Source organism: Stegastes partitus, unplaced genomic scaffold (assembly GCF_000690725.1).
Source record: "Stegastes partitus isolate 25-593 unplaced genomic scaffold, Stegastes_partitus-1.0.2 Scaffold358, whole genome shotgun sequence".
In the NCBI taxonomy this organism is placed as follows: Eukaryota; Metazoa; Chordata; class Actinopteri; family Pomacentridae; genus Stegastes; species Stegastes partitus.
In genome coordinates this window covers 434,549-454,213 of record NW_007578089.1, presented here as the reverse complement: position 1 = coordinate 454,213, position 19,665 = coordinate 434,549, and the positions used below count along the sequence as shown (strand labels likewise).

Below are 19,665 nucleotides of genomic sequence, written 5' to 3'. Positions count from 1 at the left end.
TTTAATTCCCCCGATTCCATCGGCCTTGTCTGCGATGCCAGCCTTGCTCGCTGATTGGTTAGCATCAGGTCATAACCAAAGGGGTCATGGAGTGAAGGACACGAACCATGCATAGTTTAATTACAAAATAGAACCCCGTTGGACCTGTGCAGGACCTACGGACCCCAACTTCCCCCAATGATTGTTGTGTGCATGTTGTGCGCAGAATACAAGGTGAGTCGGATCATGAAGACATCAAAGTGTGTGTCAGCATCAGTTAAGTCTTTATAAACGGCCCACAAACTGTTAGCAGATTCCATGTACTGTAATTTAAAAACTTAACTCTCGTATTGATGGAATATGCCTCTCAGCAGGTGGTGGGATGTAAATAAAACCGCTCTCCTGATTTGACGACAAAAAATAGTTAGCAAACTGAAGATTTCATCTGTAAGCTTATGATAATAACGCAGTGCTCAGTATGAAAGTGAAGCACAGCCAAAGCTTTGATGTGCTTGTTTTAAAATCTCTATCAGTGAAAAACACACCATTGAAAAAATCTGAGTGTGTTCAAAACAGTTCCCCAGGTCCAGACTTCAAAACTCACCTGCTTTGTGAACTCTCCAGATAATGCCCTCAAGGAGACTTTGGAGAGTTTGCATTAAACAACATCAAAATACCGACCGCAATCTATAATCCAATCCCCACCTTGTACACCCTGTTTTATTAGCAGGCTCAGCGGCGCCGACAACAGAGGTGCTGCTCCTCTTTGTTGAGAAATAATATCCATTCAGCAAGATTTAGCCACAGGGGTCAAGGATACAAATCAAGCTATTATTGGGGAGCAATTAGCTTTCAGTCACACCAATGTAAACTCCTGTCCCCTTTGGCTACCATGACACTGATACTGTTCACACCTGGGCAACCGCCTCCTGCCAACTGGTAGCTCACCACGTAATTGCACTATATGTTGTGCCAGTGTGTTGTTTTTTTTTTATACACAGAACAAAAATCTCTAGGAAAGTAGTTTCTACCTAAGCTCAGCCACAAAAGGAGAAATGAAAACTGAGAAACACATCTAGTGTTTTGTATCATTGTTTTGTTTTTTTCACCTACATTTGGATAAAGACAAATTATTTCGGGAACTCTCCTCTCATACCTGGGTAAGAACTGACTCACAGGCTATTTGACTGCATGCTTTTGATCTCAAGTTTTGCATTTGTTGAAATACCTCTGAAGCTGGTCTTAAAATAGGTCCCTTTTTATAGTGTAATGTATTCAGATTGTATTCATATTTATTCATAATATATACTGTTCTACCACAAAGCTGTACATTCACATTGTATACAATGAATAATTTTCAGACAGAGACCCCAAGGCGGTTTTATGAAACAAGTAAAAAATCTCTGTTCTCAGGTAACTATGTTAGGAAGGCTTGAGTTGGGCCACTGGAGGCTCAAAATAAGAAGTGGATAGGTGAACTACAGGACATGGCTCGGGGAAATAAAAGCTAAAATAAAAAGTAATACAAAAGAAATTCATGGTTATTGTAAATCAGCTTCTAATCTACTTATAGGTTAAATGAAACGGGGTCGCGCTCTTTATCCTGTGTTGGCCGATCGTGCCCGCAGAGCACCTCGCTGTTTACAAAATGCGGGCAGCGACACATGGAGCACGAGCAGTAAAAATAACTAATTTACGGCCAAGTCTTAAAGCACAGACCATGAGCTGATCTAGACACACGCACGAATCCGAGCGTGCACACTCACGCCTGCCCGTGCGTGTACACGCCGTCGCTTATACGCTCACAAACACATACGGACGCTCACATAAACCCACACACACAACCTGAGGCATGTCGGGAGTCCTAATGACCTGCGCCGTGTGTTTGCGAGGGTGTAAAAGTGTGTTTTGAATTAGGAAGAGGAGAGGCAGAAGATGAACTAACGATGGCTGCTAATAATTACAGATCTGTAGCGTGGAGGAGTTAATGAGGAGCCAAAGCCTCCCATGATGCCCCAGTAATAATGAATGAGGAGTGAAAGAGGGGAGGGAGGGAGAGCGTGGGGTGGGAGATGTCAGTTTGAGAGGCTGCAATGCCCTTTGGTTTCTCTGCACTCTGGGCATGCCAACGAGAGAGGAGCCTTCCCAGAGGAGGCTTGTCTCCACACTAATGAAGATGTGACAGACCTCCGGTCCGTGACTTGCAGAGTATAGGGAAGAGGAGGAAGGAGGATGAGGAAGAAGAGAGTGACAGCTCATATAAAATGAAAGGCATTGAAAAGGTGAAAGGTTTCTAAGACCTTCAAAAAGAATCAGAGAGAGTCAGCGTCAAAACTTATTAGACTGACAGGTGATGTTAGAGGATGTTTTTCGATTGCTGCGTATGTCAGTAAAAACCCTTTGAATTATACACAGACAACCAGTAAATGAATGAAAGAGATTACGGATGGCATTCACGCAAAGCAAAAGATGAGCATCACAAGTACTCACCAGAGAGCTGGTGTAGCTGGGATCAGAGGTGTCATCCTGTAGGTAGCGCGACAGGCCGAAGTCGGACACTTTGCACACCAAGTTGCTGTTGACGAGGATGTTTCGCGCTGCCAGGTCACGATGGACGTAGTTCATCTCTGAGAGGTATTTCATCCCCGCTGAGATCCCGCGCATCATTCCCACCAACTGGATCACTGTGAACTGACCGTCATTTTGCTGGAAGACAGAGGGAAAAGGGTTATTAAGATACTATCTTTGCCGTGATTAACATAAATCTGCATAACTAAAGGATGGAGAGAGTTCAGCTAATTCTAACACAACCGCTTTAGTCCTAATGAACAAATTATGTTGGTTCTTCACTGAGTCACTGACACTGTGTTGACTAAAAATTTCAGGCTCGGTTTAATTTCTGCTGTTTGAATCTGATTCTCTATCAAGAAATATCAGTGCAAAAACAAATTACACGTTTGCACTATTTTCTGATGTATTATATAGACTACATGCAGCCTTCACAAATTCGGTTGACATCGAGGCTTCTCAGTGGGATTCTCCTCCTCTTCTTCGGATTTAGAAAAGCCTTGCAGCATGTAATTATTACCCAGCCAGAGGGTACCACGCGCATCGGAGACAAGGGGACAAGATATGTTGTCGCACCTACACCTACGTAAGTGACAAACTATCTCAGAGGCAATTATGTTCCCTTATTTTGAGTTAGATTTTATTTTTCCCGTTGATCGCTTGTTTGGAATTGTTTGCTGATTACCCTTTGCCATCACAAAATCAACACAGCGAGTTCCTTTCTTGCCTTTTTCCTAATCCTCTTAATGTCCAGAGGAAAGGCATACTTGTATTAGATAAGCAAAATGGATTCCCAAAGTCAATCTCGCTCATTGTAGGTGTTAAAACATTGTTCAATTCGGGCATACAGGCATCCATCTCTTTAGCATCCACGCATGGTGCTCCTACCCCTGTGTGAATGCTCTGAAGAGCAAGCTTTGAACCCCCGAAACACAGTAACAAATAAGAGGGTAAGAGAGATCGATGGAAACACAAGTCGGATGTGGCGGTTAGCAAAGCCAACTTCAAAGAGCCCATTTAAACCCACCCTAGATCAAAGTGGAATAGAACACCAATCCATGAGATTGAAGGAGGGAAAAAAAAAAAAAAAAAAAAGCGAGCTGAATATTGATTAAGTTCAATGTCCGCTCAATCATGACTATAAAAGAAAGAGTGAAGAGTCCATTAATAGCTCCAGGCATTATAGAGAAATTAAAGTCTGATAAGGCTAGCTAGTGTGGAAATTTTCAAATTAAGAATGATTGAAATCATGTACATTGTCATGAAACAAATTCTCCATTGGCACCGGATAGATTAAGAAGGCTCATTCCAATTTGTATTAGGAGGGATTCTTGGCACCAGCTCCTTTTTCTGTGATTGCTTAACAATTTACTTCCAATTTGCTTCTCAGTCTCATAAAGCTAAAGTTTCCATTCGACTCCCACATACGACTTTGGATGTAGCCGTTGCAACTTTTGCATGACGTAAAAATCACTCACCCTGAGGAAGGAGTCCAGGGCGCCGTTCTCCATAAACTCTGTGACGATCATGACTGGACGGCTCTTCGTGACTACGCCCTCCAGGCGGATGATGTTTGGGTGGTCGAACTGGCCCATGATTGACGCCTCAGACAGGAAGTCCCGCCTCTGCTTCTCCACATAGCCGGCCTTCAGGGTCTTGATGGCCACGTAGATCTCCCTCTTGCCAGGCAGCTTCAAGCGACCCTTGTACACCTCCCCGAATTCACCTAGAAACACGGGCGCGCAGTGTTTTTACTTTCAAAAAAATCTACTCAGACGTGATCAGGCAAAAGCTTAATAGAGCTGATCAGACGTAAATCTCTTCATTTATTTGGTAGAGTCTCTTTCAGTGTGGCTCCTTTGACTCACAGCAAGTCATCTGTCCTAAAAGACTGCCAAGTGCCTTCCTATTCCCCAATCAAAGAATAACAGGTAAACGCGATCTGGTAAATATCTGGAACCCATTTGATTAATTATCACCACCTTGGTGTCGTGCAGAGGCGCCACACAGTGAAATCAACAAAAACGGAAATCTTTAATTAGTTAGTCCCCCTGCATCCTTACCCCCATCCTATCTCTGTCACTTCCTCACACCTAGCTTGCTGAGTAGGCCAGTGTTCAAGAGCTATTCCAGGCCCAGTCGCATTACCAGGGGTATTTTAGCCTCTGTATGATCCAACACATATGGTGTCAGCATGTCCTCCTGGCTGGAAAAATGATGTGTCCGGTCCAAAGCAAGGGGACGTGTTCGAGACACGGGGACTTACTACAGCTGAATCTATTTAAGCGCCGAGTTGCTCAGGATTTACTTCAAAGCGATCGGCCCCTAATTACCTGTTCGTCATTTTAATAGACGTTTTAACAATACACAAGAGATCATTTTGAAACAGTGGCAGAGAACAAAATGTACCTATTTTACATGTAAAGTAAACAAAAAGGGGATGATGCAAGGTAAAACACGTTCAGAGCAACACCACCGTGATCCAAAAACAGAGCACAGGGGATAGGCTGAAAGGCTTGAGTTATTTCTAATGCCATTAGGTCCCTTGGTAGCTGGCCTATATACTGCTAGTGCACTTGACACAGGCCCTTGACATGTTCCCATTTGATGTGGCTGCCAAAAGGGCTGGGCTTTATGACCTTGAACAGATTCAGGCTAAAACCTGTTTGCACCACAGACACATACCCACATTCACACCGCGCACATAAAACGCACAGCTTGTTGAACAACACCTACCTGCACCGATGACCTCTTCTATTTTGACAGTGGAGACGTCGATCTCCTTGGCGAATTCTCGTACTGCTTCGTTGGGGTCCTCGTAGGTGAAGGGGTCAATGTAGATCTTCATTCCCGGGGAGCCTGAGAAGTGGGTCGGGCAGCCCAGTGGGGAGGGGCAATTAGACATGTCGGCTCGCAAAGAGAGTTCTAGAACAACCAAAGTGCTCAGTGAGCTTCCCAGAAGAAGAGACTGTTGTGTTTTTTTTTTGCTTTGGGTAATGTCTTGAGTTAATGGGTGATGAATGCAATTGCCCTTCAAGTTATAGCTTAAATCACAGTGTGACACAGTATTACTTACAATTACTACAGGCGCTTAACAGGGGCAAATGATGATACCTCCATTTGCTCTATGGTCCTCATCAGACACAGGCCAGAGCACAACAACGTGTAAATGAAAATTAACGTCTAATGCACGCATTAAATACTATAGGTGCATGATTACAGGAACAGCATCAGTAACGAGTACAGACAGATGACAAAATGGTGCTTTGATGATTCAGTACTTGGAAGAGGGAAACAGACCAGAAAAAAAATATATACAGAGAGAGAGAGAAAGATTAAGGGATAGAGGGACAGATGAAAGTATATAGAAAGAGTAAATGTAGGCTGTTTTTTTTTTTTTTTTACTCCTTTATCCCTTACCCTAGCAGTATCTTCCCTTTGATAGTGGTAGAACCAATTTTCCTGCAGCCCTTTCCCTATAGGAGCTCATAAAGAGATAAAACCACTATGCTATCAACTAGCTCTTTATGCCTTTCTGCAATAGGTAAGCTTAGTTCACACATTGGAGATGTGTGCAAACGGAGGACAGATTTTCTGCGTCGACGGGATGGATGGGTGGGGGAACAACACTTGTAAACAAATTCAATGTTCTGCCACAGGACGGGCAGCGAGCAACCAAACGTCAAATCATCATTTCTACAGTGACACCCAAGGGCAGCCCTCTTTTCTCAGAGCTGTTTATTCAAACGCTTGGCAGCCATGATTGGAATAAGCCCATCTCCATCAAGTCAATTTGTGCCTAGTCATTTTCATAAGCCACACAGAGGGAGGAGAGGGGTCTCGGGAGACCGAAGTCCTGGGATCAAGGTGCCTCACCTTGCTCTTGACTAGAAGCTGAATCTAGTTACCACACTAATTGCTTTGAACCCTGCCTGTGTGAGCGTAATTGCTCATTAGAGATTCCATACAGACTCGATTTAAGTTTATCCATCAGAGGGTTTACAGCTTTGCATTCCATAAAGCCGTTCTATTTACAAGTGTCGCCAAGCTGCTCACTCAGCGGTACTACTGGGCGGGACTCTGTGGGGAGCGTACGGGTATACGATGCCAAGCGTACGAGACGACATACACTCAACGTCTCAAGCTCGCATACCTCCAAATAAACACACACCCATTACTTTCTAATTCAGAGTCCAGAGCCCACTTTCATGTATAATTTAAAATGCAAACAGTTTATCTCCCTCTATCCCTCTGGTACAGCTCTGGTTAACTGGACTCATCTTTTTATGGCCACTGGATAAAAAATAGATTCTCCGCTTTAATATTTCATAGGCTCTTCATCTGAGTGTATGAAGCAAATGTATCCAAAAGTCAGGTCTATTTTTACACCAGTGTATAAAACAACAACTCTGTTGGGAAAGATTGCACGGCTGCTACAATGACTCATGGGTATAGATAACACATACCATAATTATATACCTCCCTCAAACACACATATAATGCTTCAATGGGAAAACTGACGAATTGGTAAAAATATTGGATTTCGGTTGTAAATCATAAGAAAGTCAATAGCCGATCAAACAATTGCCCAAACAGTTAAGAGCATTTAGTTGACCACAGTTGTAACTTACTGTTTACTGCACTACACTTAACCATGTTATTTTCACCAATGTCCGACATTTACCCTGCTATTAGTCTGCCCTGCTCGTTTACTGAACGGCCCTAATGTATCCACAAATCAACTGCACCGCAGTAATGCTTACATTAATCTATTACTGGCAATGGGTGCAATCAAATTACTGGTCTTACTACACAGAATTTCCATATTGCCTAAAGAAAAACAGCAACGTCGGAGGATGAAACTGTAGCTCCATAAATGCTTGTCTTTTTAAGTTAAAGGGACTCTTTCTTACATTAGCCTTTCACCAAGGAAACATCATTTCTTCTAATTGTTTTTGCCCGACTACATTTGTAATTTAGCAATTCCAGGATACAGCAACTATATGTTTTATGTGATTATGCACTTAAATGAAATTAACATAAACAATTGCAGGACACCATATCCCTATAGTGAAGTCATTCCCATTTGATGTCGGTCTAAGATGCACACTAATCTATTCTCTGGCTCTGAATATAATGAGTTGAGTTTCCTTCCTAAACACAAACTAATTATCCATCGTTTGATGTCAGAAAATCATTTGTCAGACACACACTGTGGCTTATTAGTATGGAAATCACAGAAGGGATCTAAATATTGTATGGGATTAACAGTCACATTGGCAAAGGCAGTGAAATGTTTGTGTGGGCTTATCAGGCATGTGGTGCCTTCTGCAACTCTTCTATTTGTGAAAAGTAAAAAATCTGATCAGTGATGAAGGGTTTGACCCATTTTTATACTCTAAAATATCATCATGTTAAGGATGATGAATGGCAATTACTAATGTCACGACAATCTACAGATGCTTAGCGTTTCTGCTTAAGCTTGAGAATTTGCATGTATAAATGCAATATGCAGCGGTAAGAAAAAACTGAAGTGTAAACATATTTGGCATCCGACGATAACCAGCTCTGTTAAATGGATTTCCAATCCCATTCCTGTTAAGTATGAGCACCAGATGCTGAAGCACAAGCAACATCTGCAGCTACAAAGCAGCAATCAGAGTTTGAACATTAGTGATTTAAAATGTGTTGGTGGTCATATGCAGAGAAACATCAGGGCATAAATGAAACATGTTGTACTTAGACATTTCTGTTCATTAGCTCATGTTGGCCAATTGTGGATGTGAGAAAAAAAAGCTAAAAGGGAATGAGTGTACTGAGGAAAATGTGTAAATGCTCTGATGCCCTGAGCTTTGTGTAATACAGTGGAGTCAGAAAGTATTGCAGCAGTAAATAGGCTCTACTTTTAAATTCCAGATTGATCTAGAACCGCTTGAAGTGGCAAACTGGACATAGTTTACAAAGGCACACACCTGTGTATACAAGATCCTACAATTTACACTGAATGTCAGGACAAAAACCAAGCCATGAAGTCTAATGAACTCTGTGTAGATCTCTGCAATAAAACTGTGGAGAGGCAGAGACCAAGACAAGGGTATAATACCATTTCTAAAGCTCTGAGTGCTCCCAGAAGAAAAGTGGCCTTAATAATTGTGAAATCGAAGAAATTTGGAACCACCATGACTCTTCGTAGAGCTGGCTGTCAGGCAAAACTGAGTAACCAAGTGAGAAGGTTATTAGTCAGGGAGGTGACCAAGACCCCGATGGTCACTCAGGCAGAACCTCAGAGGTTCTCTGCAGAGATGGTAGAACCTGTTGGTTGGGCAACCATCTGAGGAGCACTCCATCAATCATAGCCTTTATGGTAGAGGGGCTGGACAGAAGCCACTCTGAGTGAAATGCATTTGACAGCTGCTTAGAGATCGCCAAGTGATATTTCAAATACTCTAACAGCATGAGGGAAGATATTCTCGGTTCTGAAGACACAAATTGAACTCTTTGGGCAGAAATTCAAGCAATATGTCTGGCAAACACCAGGCACTTGTGATCTGGCCAATACCATCTCCCTGATGAAGCATGGCGGTAGCCGGTTCAACCTATGGGGCATCTGTTTTGTGGCACTGACATTAATTGGCCAGAATTTAAGGAAGAAAAAAAAAAACTACCAAATAAAGGGAAGTCATTAAGAAAAAGGTTTCTTCAGAGTGCAGTGACCTTAGAGTAAGGTGATGGTTCACCGTTTATCATGACAGTGATTCAAAGCATACAGCCAGGACAATGCTAAAGAAGTTTTGCAATAAGTCTCTGACTGTCCTTGGTTGGTCCAGACAAAGCCCAGACTTTAACCCCCGTACAACATCTGCGGGATGACCTGAAAATGACAGTTAGCAGATGCTTCCTATCCATTTTGACAACGCCGGAAAGGATCTGCCAAGAAGAATGGGATAAACTGCCGAAATCCAGGTTTGTAAAGCTTGTAAAGACTTATCTTAGAAGACTTGAAGCTGTAGCTGCTGCCAAAGAGGCTTCTGCTTCTGAATTTAAGGTTTGAATACTTACATGAATGACAAATTGCTGCTTTTGATTTTTTTCATAAGGGATCCGAATACTTTCTGAATCCACCGACTGCAGTAATGAGCACTTGTTGTTCTGACAATGCAATGGACAGTCAAAAAAAAAAAAAACTACAAAAAAAGTGACTCAATGCAGCTGATCCCTCCAAGCCACAGGAGCATAGCTAATGTGTGTGTGTTCCGGGCTGTTTGTCATGACGTCACACCCAGCATCTGATGTACCGTTAAAGGTCTGATTTTCATAACCATGACCACTCAGCTGCACCACTGAATCTACAGTATTAGCGGCATCTCGCTGTAGGTGGGCTGGAAATGAGGAGATGTCATGAGATGCGTGTGGCAACATCTGGAACAACAGACAGCTGGGTGAAAGCCGGCGACGCATCTTTTTTGGAGGTTCACCCAAAACAATTGGCCGAGTGCTTCTATTTTATTGTTGCATTGAATACCGTAATTACAAAACTGTCAGTCAAATCTTGAGAGAATAGAAGAAAACAATGCATCGCGGGGTGGGGGGAAAACTTCATGAGTGTTGGCATTGTGATGGTTGAAGCAATAAACCTATGAATAGGATCCCTTATCAGCGTTTTATTTCCTCTCCACTTCAAATTGCTTATTTGACAATTAGGGCTGCAAACGTCTCTGATCTTTTGTGTATTTGCATGACTTATGTTAATTGCATTAGGCTTCCCCAAATGCAGCCTGTGACAAAACTGACTCTCTCTGTCCACACCGGTTTTAATGAGCCCCAGGCTGCCACTCTTGTAGCAGTGACACAAAGTAACTGTGTTGAAACACTTTGCTGTGTCAGGCTCAACAAAACTCAATCCCCTTGTGTGAGCCCTTTTTCAGACTGCTAGGTCGGCAGTACACAGGGCTTTTCGTTTGAGGTACAAAACTTATACGCTGTCTTTTGTGTGTGTGTGTGCGGGTCTTTTTTTTTTTTTGTCAGAGGTTATATGTGTGTCCCTCCAGGCCTACATTCCTCACCGGTCGATGCCCAGGGAGTGCTTAAAGCATGACTCAATCATGGCTATCATAGGCTCCTAAAAGATGTCAGTCAATGTCACGGTGTAAAGGAAGAGAAGTGTCATTTACATCCACAGACACCTGCCACTTGACGTAATTTCAGTTTTGCCTCACCTTCATTTCGCTAATGCTTTATACACATGCTTTACATTTAAAAGTGATTTGACAGCAGTAGAGGGCTGGAGGATGGAGGAGGGGGGGAAGAAATGGATGTGTGTGCTGTTATCCTTGGGGATATTTGGGATTTGTACGAGAGTGAATGGCAGCGACTTTCTAGTGAGCTGACTGTAGAGAATGTGCACTCGCCATCGAATTTTGTTGCACAGTTAAGAGCGGTAGATATGAGTAGTAAAGAGATTGTTCTGCTGCGACAGAAATTAGGATGAATGAAATCCAGAAACAGTACAGGAGTTATGAGAAGCCACATGGTCACCAAAATCTGGCAAGCAGTTTTTCAGATATAGAGACAAAGAAAAACCAAAAACACTAGCTTAGATGAGCTGTACGTATAAGAGAGAACTCACCTCTTCCCGTGCTGTAATGTTGCAACTTGTCACTGTATACCGCCTCCTTGGTGTACGCTCGTTTCCTAAGGGAGGGATGAATATTGATAAAGCAGAGAGAGAGAGAGACGATAGGATGAAATAAAGAGTAAAGAAGGTCCTTTTACTATTCCTGTTTTTCTGTATGGCCCCAAAATGACGTGGCTGAAATTGAATCAGTTGCAGAAGGTTAGCGACGGCAAATGAAGTTTATGAAAATGAGCTGATTTTTAATTAGACCTTGATAGGATCTCTCTCCTTTTCATCTGTCTCCTCTGCCTCGGCATCAAAAGAGCCCGGCCCATTTGATGAACACTTTACTTGCTCAAACTTGCACACAGCACTGCAGAAAATTTGACTTTCATATATCTAAAGTGGAGCAAGACAGGAATGTGACAATGTGACAAACTGCTGCAAAATGAAATTGCCTTAACGGGGCAAAGTAGGAGTTGCTAAGTTCACTATGGAATTGAATATTATATTTCAAATATGACAACGTGGCTTTCCGTTAAATCAAATCTATTGGGTTTTTTAAAATGTTTTTGGCCATTTTTGCTTTTACTAATCAAACTGTGGACGGCGCTGTTATGGGGTATGTGCCTATAATAAATGCGACATAACACATGCAGGTTACACAGCATACGTGTCAAAGTATAACCTATATACCGATAGGGTAATAGTTTCAGTGTAAAAAAAAACAGAATTTAAGATGAATCTTGAAGATAAATAGTTGAAATTTGACTTTGATGTAATGTATGAATATAGCAAAATGACACAACGTAGTCACATAAGGTCAGAGATAAAATTATAATAACAATAAAATAAATATAATAAAGCTAATGTATTAAATAGAACAGTGTTCATGTTACTGTGTCCATCTCCTATTTTCGCTGCAGTCTCCCCGAAAGCACGCTTGCAATAGTTGATGAGATTAGCAGCCACCTATGTACTTCTGAGAACATCGGTAGCCTGAAAAGAAGCTAATTTTATTTGATTTTTTTCCGGCACACACGTACCAATTAGCCACTAACTTCACAGCATTTTCTGCATGTATGCGCAAATGAAAATGTTTACCTGCTGCACACGATGGAGATCGCGATGAGGGAAACAATAAAGACCACTCCCGCTGCTGCCGACCCCGCAATCAGAGGAAGCTGTTCCCTCAGCTCAGACTTGAAGTCATCTGGATTACACAAAGAGAAGACGGACAGGCATTGAGAGCGGCTTAGGCAGGCCGTAAGAAGCGTGGCGGTGTTTATTTGGAAGTATGCATGCAGGTGTTTGTTTTGGAAGGAGAAACAGGGAGAAAGAGAAGGCAGAGCAGAATGGTCGGACTGGGTGTACTGATGGATAAAGAAAACATATAGATCTGTCTGCTGAGAGGTGCTGACTGAAATCCTGTGAGCTTTTTGCAAGACTGACTGACAGGCTGTATTTGATAAACCAGGGGGGGAAAGATGGGGAGCGAGAGAGGAGCATAAAAACCGATGGTGAGAAAGAGCGAGGGGGGCCTTCTTTGTTGCCATAGCTGTCAGAAACGAGTGGACAAGAAAATGCACCTTGGAATGTTGTTTCTGCGGTGCTGAAAGGAAGTCATCCACTGCCAATCACACACACACACACACAGCCCAAACATGTTTTATGTTAGCCAGGCCTGACTGCTGGTAGTTCAGAGGACAGCCTAAATGCCTGCCTAAAAATGCGACACAGCAGAATCCTCAGTTATCTTTTTGTGCGCCTGTCTTTCCGTGACTTTGGCACCAGCAAGCACTGTAGTTAAAGCAATGCACGATTTAGCATGCTGCAGGCAAATCAGCAGCTTCTAAATCCAATCCCCCGTGTAGAATGGGCCTATTGGATTAAAGTGATAAAGGGAGAACTAATGCATCTTCGGAGCAGTGTGAAAGCTGCGATATATGAGGAAACTCAATGTGACAGGAATTGCTCACTCTTTTAACTTGCACATTTATCAAGTACGTTTCAAGCAAACAGTGTGAATGCCGTTCCAGCTACTCAAGCTTCCAGGCAGTCTTCCTGTTCTCTTTTGAAGTATATTAAGTGTGAGAGGTCCCGATAAATCTCCCCTTCACCCCGTATGAGAATGGTGGCTTTCCATGACAGCCAGAAATCACACAGCTACCTGTTCCAGCGGTAAATAGGCTCCTATTACAATCAGCTCGTTTTTCGAAGGCTTCAGCCTATTAGAGAACTGGAAAACTGTGACATCAGTCACCCAGCGGACGGACCAATCACATGTTTTTCATCACGCCTGTCAGTCAAGTCGCCACTGCTCGCCAGCCTGTGTGAGGTTTGTGTGTCCAGAGGTGGCAAAAGGACATCTTGTAGAGGTGTATGAAAACGTGCTGACAGGGAGACAAAAGGGATTATATGTTTTTTTGAAAAAACGACACGGAGAGACCGGGTGGCGAGGTGTCGTCTTCGTGAGGCAATGAAGCTGCTTGACAGGGTTTTTTTTTTGGGGGGGGTGGGGGAGGAGGCGAAAAGACTGGTAGAGGGGCAGGAAGTAGAGATGTGGGTGTTATTGTTGGCAGTCCTCTAGTGTCTGCTGCTAATTGCCTTGACGAATGTCGTGCGATGGCAGCAAGCCAGCAGATGAACCGTAAACAGCGATTGTGTGAGCGAGCGTGAAAGCGTGCACGCGCGCACACGCTCGTGCACGCTCCTACGGGGCTCATATGCATATGTACTTGAGGGAAAGATAATTTGTGACCATGAGGGAGAGCAAAAGGGGCCATGACTGTGCCACCACATCTGCTCCGCGCAGGCCACAACGATCCACTTCATCATCATTATTAGCCTTGCCATTTTCGCCTCCCTCAAGATCATCACCATCTCATTCATTGTTATCATCTTTTATTGGCGATGATACAATGTGGAAGTGTCGCTCCCGTCTCCCATAGATCACAAACTACGGCCACGTGTACTTCTCGGGTCTAGACATCCAGCGAAATGGCAAATCTCGACAATGTTACACTCATCCAGTCGAATGTTTAATCCATCCAGACTGAATCATGCTGCGTTAGTTGTAGCACCAGTGTTACTGGCTGGCACGACTACCAAGGAGCGACACACAATGCCAGCATCCGCATGTCTCTGCACACACATGGACACCTATTTGCACTGACATTAATGAACATAGTCCCACAACCTTGCCAGTTCACCAGGTGTTAAAGCCCCTTTCCAGCCCCTTCCCTCTCCAACCACCCCATGGCCCCCACGGCAAAAAAAAAAAAAATTATCTCATCAACTACTAATCACAGCTATGCATTCCGGGACGGCTCTCCAGCAACAGAAGGGCCGGGTGAAAAACCAATTAGCTAAGCATTTTGGATCAAGCACAGTTAGTTGCACAAACAAAAGACACTCAGCTTCCTACATATTCAAAGCACCCACACACACTCGAACCTGACCGTGAAGGAAATTAATTTAGCTGTAGAAATAGAAGTGCAATCAAACATTACGGTTCTCCTCTATCTCACCTACTAATAATAATGCAACACCAAACACAAAGAGATGCGGGAGAGCTAGTGTGTTTGTATGTGTGAGCGAGAGAGAGAGAGAAGAAAAAAAAAAAACAAGACAGAGAAGGATGGAGGGGGAGAGGCAGAGAGAGCTGTTTCTCCTGGCTCTGCGATCCTTACCATCTGTGAGGGTTTGGAAGCACATCTTGCTGCTGTATTTGCCAAAGCCAGCCACCGTCCGCGCCCGCACCTGTACCACGTACACTGTACCCGGCCTGAGGCCCTCCACACGGGCTGTGTTGGTTTGGCTGCGCAGGATGGTGGAGTTAATCTCTGCGTGGTCCTGAAAAGTAGCGATGAACACAGGGAGAAGGTTAGGGAGAACTTACGGAGAAGAGGTAGAAGAAAATCCAGAGTTTGAAAACATTGGGAGGAAATCAGTTAAGGCAGTTGTTGCAAACCAGATATACAGGAAATCAAAATCAGTGATACGGAAAGAATGAATACAGAAAGATAGCAGAGGAGAGGACGAACAACAAACACAGGACTAAACAGTTGAGGGTAATGAAACTCTCTTTAAGTCTATGTTGTAAGGGCGGAATTAAACAGAGCGGTAATATGTTTTTCTCCCAGGTTTTAATAAGGCACCGTCCTTGAAATACACAACACCGCGGAGAGCACGCTCACAGTAGAACACACACACGAGCACACGGCGGCATCTCCCATTCATACTGTACCACACAATATGGTAATTAAAGGCAAATCCTTTCTTGCAAATTACAAAGAGCAATAGCTACTTGTGAGCAGTAATAAAACAGCATTGCATATTTGTCTCTTCAGATGTGCTCTATGAGGTAATTTAATTACTGCAAGGAGTTTGAACATTGCATCCTCTACTTCTGTTGTCTAAAGCAGGTTGCTTTTTTAAAATATGACAACGGGCCAAGTCCGCCCACAGAAGGTTTGTTGTTGTTTTTCATCAATGGGAACGCTGTTGTTGTGTGGCTGTTTGTCGCAACGCTCTTTTTAAATTTTTCTATTCAGATCAGAATTTCATCTTATGTATGATCATGCACTGTGATTCTATGGATGCATTCATGGTCATGCTTGTGTTTGGATGCATTGCCTTCCATTGAGTAAAATCGAGGTCTGAATGAAGGCACCTGAACTCGGTCTTTCTCTTCCCAGGCTCAGCAGAGTCAGTCAGGCAATCTGTGTGGGACTCGCTGGAGGTATCTGCTATGTGGTGGGGGGGGGATCAGTAATGACTTGGGCCTGTCACTTTCCCATAACCCAGAGTGAATATGACAGCCAGAAAATAAGACTGCACCTACACTACACACACCACTGCATGCTGCTGATAGCTAAATGCTGACAAACTGTAGCGAGGGAAGGAGGAGGGGGAGGGGGGCAGTTGAAAGTGAAGGGGCAAATTTCCCTGTGTCAGTAATACAATGTAAATAGAGGTAGCCTTTTGTTTTAAAAGCTTGGTAAACACACCATTGTTTAATGCCGAACTACATCTTCCAATACTGCTCGGAGACAAGGTAAAAAAAAATAAAATAAAAAAATCTGCAACAGCGCGACGTGGAAAAAAAAAAAAGATGGGGGAAGAGAGGGAGTGAGGGAGGAGGAGGATGGAAGAAGATGGCAGGAAGCGATAAGAAACTCGAGGCAGAAGCAACCCACATCGAAATCATTATCCAATCTGATTGGTGTAATTGAATCATTCCGGTTGCTCCGTCATTGAGCTGACGAGGTAAACACAGCTATGAAATCTGCCCCCCCACATAATGATGTGTGCAATCACATTAACTCTTATTGGACACTCTGGGCTTGATGAAGACAAATGTTTGGGCTCGGGATAGGAGAGAGCATCACACGAACGGGCTTTCATTCTATCTCTGAGAGGAAAGGGATATTTATAAATGGGATGCTGGATGTAACTGGTTTAGAGAGTTTAATCATTTCGCAGACCTTTTGTTCATGAGATCACGCAAACAGTCACTTCTCCGCCGCACTGCATACCAATCCGTATGGAAACTTGACTTTGAAGCAGCAGCTTGTGCATTTGAAAGAGGTGCAGAACACAAGAAGCCCCACCACCACCACCCACCCCACCACCCGGGAGACTGGAACCACAGTCACCTATTCATCTGGTCTGAGACACGGTTGAGTGCGTGCGGGCCGCTCGAGGTCGAGGCTCGCCTATTTCTTCTATCAGTCATCCTGAGTTTCTCAAAAACCACACCCCCATCTGTTGAGTGTGAATGGAGGACAGGTGAGCAGACAGATGGCAAACCGCCAATGGGAGAGCATCCCTTGGGGGAGCACCAGCGAGGAATGGCCCTTTCATGCTGCCTGTCAAATGGGGATTATGTGACACACACGCACACACACACACACACATCTGCCACTTAAAAATGAGCTGGCATTTGGCACTCCAGCAGGTTAGGGGATAGCCAATAAAAGGCCATGCCAGGAGGGACTTCCAGCCATGAGAGGTCCGCTCCTGCTGCCAGTCAAATGGGGATTAGGAGGACCACACCCTAACTTGCTAAATAAAGACAGAGTTGCAGGTGGGAAGGCAGATGGTGGAGCAGCCAATCAAAAGCATTGCCAGGGGTGACAGACAGGCAGCGCTGTGGGGAGTTGGGTCTCTGCGGCATTCAGCGAAATCACAGGGAAAAACTTTGCAACAATGGCTTCCCTAATAAATATCATTCATTGATTCCTGATCCAAGTTTCTTCCAATGTCCTGACGGATGGTGAAGCAAGTGCATACGGTCAGCATTTACTTCGGGGAGCTTTAATAAATCCTCTTTGATCCTTGGTAGCCAGCTATCCTGTATCTACTTGAGAGTCAAAGCCCAAAAGGAATTGATACTGGATGCATTTGGACATATTCAGTCAGACTAATTTTACAAGATTGGCTACATTTGCTCGATTTACTCTACAGAAAAATTAGAATCTTATTGCAATCTGTCCAAAACTTGCTTTTCCCTGTTAAAAGTTTCACTTCATTTGTATTCCAATTGCCAATTCCCTCCCAATTGCCCATTGTGCTGCCAGTGAACTGCCGAGGGGATGTTGAGTTCTTCTTTGCCACTTTCTGCTATTTTCCCCGCTTTATTTCCCCAGGTTTTATTTGTGTGAGTTCAGTTCAGTCAAAACCGTTCGCCGGCACCGTAAAGGCCATTGAGACATTATATGTCATATTGGGAGACTGAAATAAAAAAGCTTAACTTGACTTGACTTCACTTGATGTGTGTACATGTGTGTGGGTCGGTGTTTGTGTGTCGATTTTTCAAGAAAAAAAAAAAAGCCAACCACCCAAAATGGACAGCATGGCCACTTGGCACAAAGACAAACATGGTGGGATACCATGTGTCCTCTTCACAGGCTCACACACATGCATGCATGCAAATAACGGGCACACAAAGGGAAAGAAGAGGGGGGTGCATGAGGGAGAACATTCTAATATTATGTTTGTAAAGTGAAAATTAAAAGAAAAAAAAAAAAGTCCCATTAATGTTCCTGATGGAAATGCATTGCCCGAGGTGAAAAAAGAGGAGTGGGGGTAATATGCTAACAATTTAAATCTCAGAGACTAGATGGGTTTTATTAACAAATGCAAATAATTGCCATTACCTCATGAATTCTAATCTAAAAAGAAAATGGTAATTATTATTGAAGGGGGGATACAATAGTGAGAAATCTAATATTGTAAACCCCCTATAGTCTCGTAATCATGTAGTAAACTAAAGAAACTACAGTAATGTAAAAGCAAATTACCACACAGCAGCAACAACAAAAAAAAGCACATATTTCCCTTTCATTGTGATTCTGCACAACTTTAACACTAATGAGCACGCTAAGAGACGAGCGAGAAGAATCGTCTTATCTGCACTAAATTTGAAGGGAAAATTATGTGCTTCACCTCCTTCAGTTTGTTATTTTTTCCTGTTCTTTGTAGCCTCCTCCTTTTGAGATGACTCTTTGTATGCATTCCATTCACCTGGAGACCTACAAGAAGGCCTTAGCGAGCGAGTTTGGGAGACAAACAAAAGAGGGACAGAAGAAGAGAATCTGAAGGAGAAAATGTGAATACCCTCGCTGGGGGACTGAGGGAGCGCAAGTCCTGCTTTTCACAGGTTCCATTAAAAATCCGAACTTGTCTGTACAACATCTGTGTGTGTGCGTCGACAAAAGTGTTGTGGTCGACTCCGCAGACTGGCAGCGAGAGAAGAAAAGAATAATAAATACTTCCTCCTGGCTTGCCTTCTTAGGAATTGCTAATTGTATGTAAAGTACAAGGGAGATTTCAGGGTGTCAGAAATGCAGATGGTGCTCCGGTCAGTTGCGATGCGGTGTGAAACTTGCATTTGCTCTTAAATTTCTCAGCCTTTAGCATGACAGTGCCGCTGTCAGCCAGAATGGATACACCTGACCCGCTGCTGACACTCAGCGCAGAAACGCTGAAGCGAACCCGCACACAGAAGCACACACCCTCTCTCTGACACCAACAGAGCTATCAGTAACGAGAGCCGGTGGCTGCTCTGCTCCAGCCTTAATGGAGGGCCTGACCTCCTCTATGCTGAGTTATTTCCACCCTCCCCAAATTTTCAGGCAACCAGAGGAGAGGAGGGGGAAAAAAAAAGAGGGGGGTATGAGAAAAATTGAAAGAAGGAGAGAGCATGAGATTCCACTTTTTCTCTGCAAACCTTTAACTCGTTTAATCTCGCTTCCCAATTTACAGGGTCCTGGGACCACTTACTCTGCAATAAGAAGGTAGGTTGAGGAAGGGAGTGAGGCCTGTTGAGAGAACAGCCTTCAGCTTTCGCTGCAGTTTTCAGGCAAGATTGCCAAAAATGCAGCCTTTTTGAGTCATTACCAACTCCCTCCTTCATGCGACTACAGCTTCAACTTCCACTGTAGGAGGAACATTTCAACTTATTTATGTAGTTTGGGGAATGTTATTACTGGAACTAT

The 19,665-nt window shown here is 43.5% G+C and overlaps 1 protein-coding gene across 2 annotated transcripts in view; it reads right to left on the bottom strand.

Annotated features, from left to right (window-relative positions):
- LOC103359190 (ephrin type-B receptor 1-B) overlaps nucleotides 1-19,665 on the bottom strand; it is a 158,844-nt gene that overhangs the window by 15,565 nt on the left and 123,614 nt on the right. The window contains exons 7-12 of one of the 2 annotated variants that reach the window (XM_008284419.1): nucleotides 14,854-15,016; nucleotides 12,266-12,374; nucleotides 11,174-11,238; nucleotides 5,284-5,472; nucleotides 4,026-4,273; nucleotides 2,470-2,685 (exon numbers count right to left, since the gene is read on the bottom strand). In XM_008284419.1, the coding sequence (XP_008282641.1) occupies nucleotides 2,470-2,685; nucleotides 4,026-4,273; nucleotides 5,284-5,472; nucleotides 11,174-11,238; nucleotides 12,266-12,374; nucleotides 14,854-15,016 (990 nt within the window). The remainder of the gene's footprint in view (nucleotides 1-2,469; nucleotides 2,686-4,025; nucleotides 4,274-5,283; nucleotides 5,473-11,173; nucleotides 11,239-12,265; nucleotides 12,375-14,853; nucleotides 15,017-19,665) is intronic. The other variant, XM_008284420.1, reaches the window with a different exon arrangement.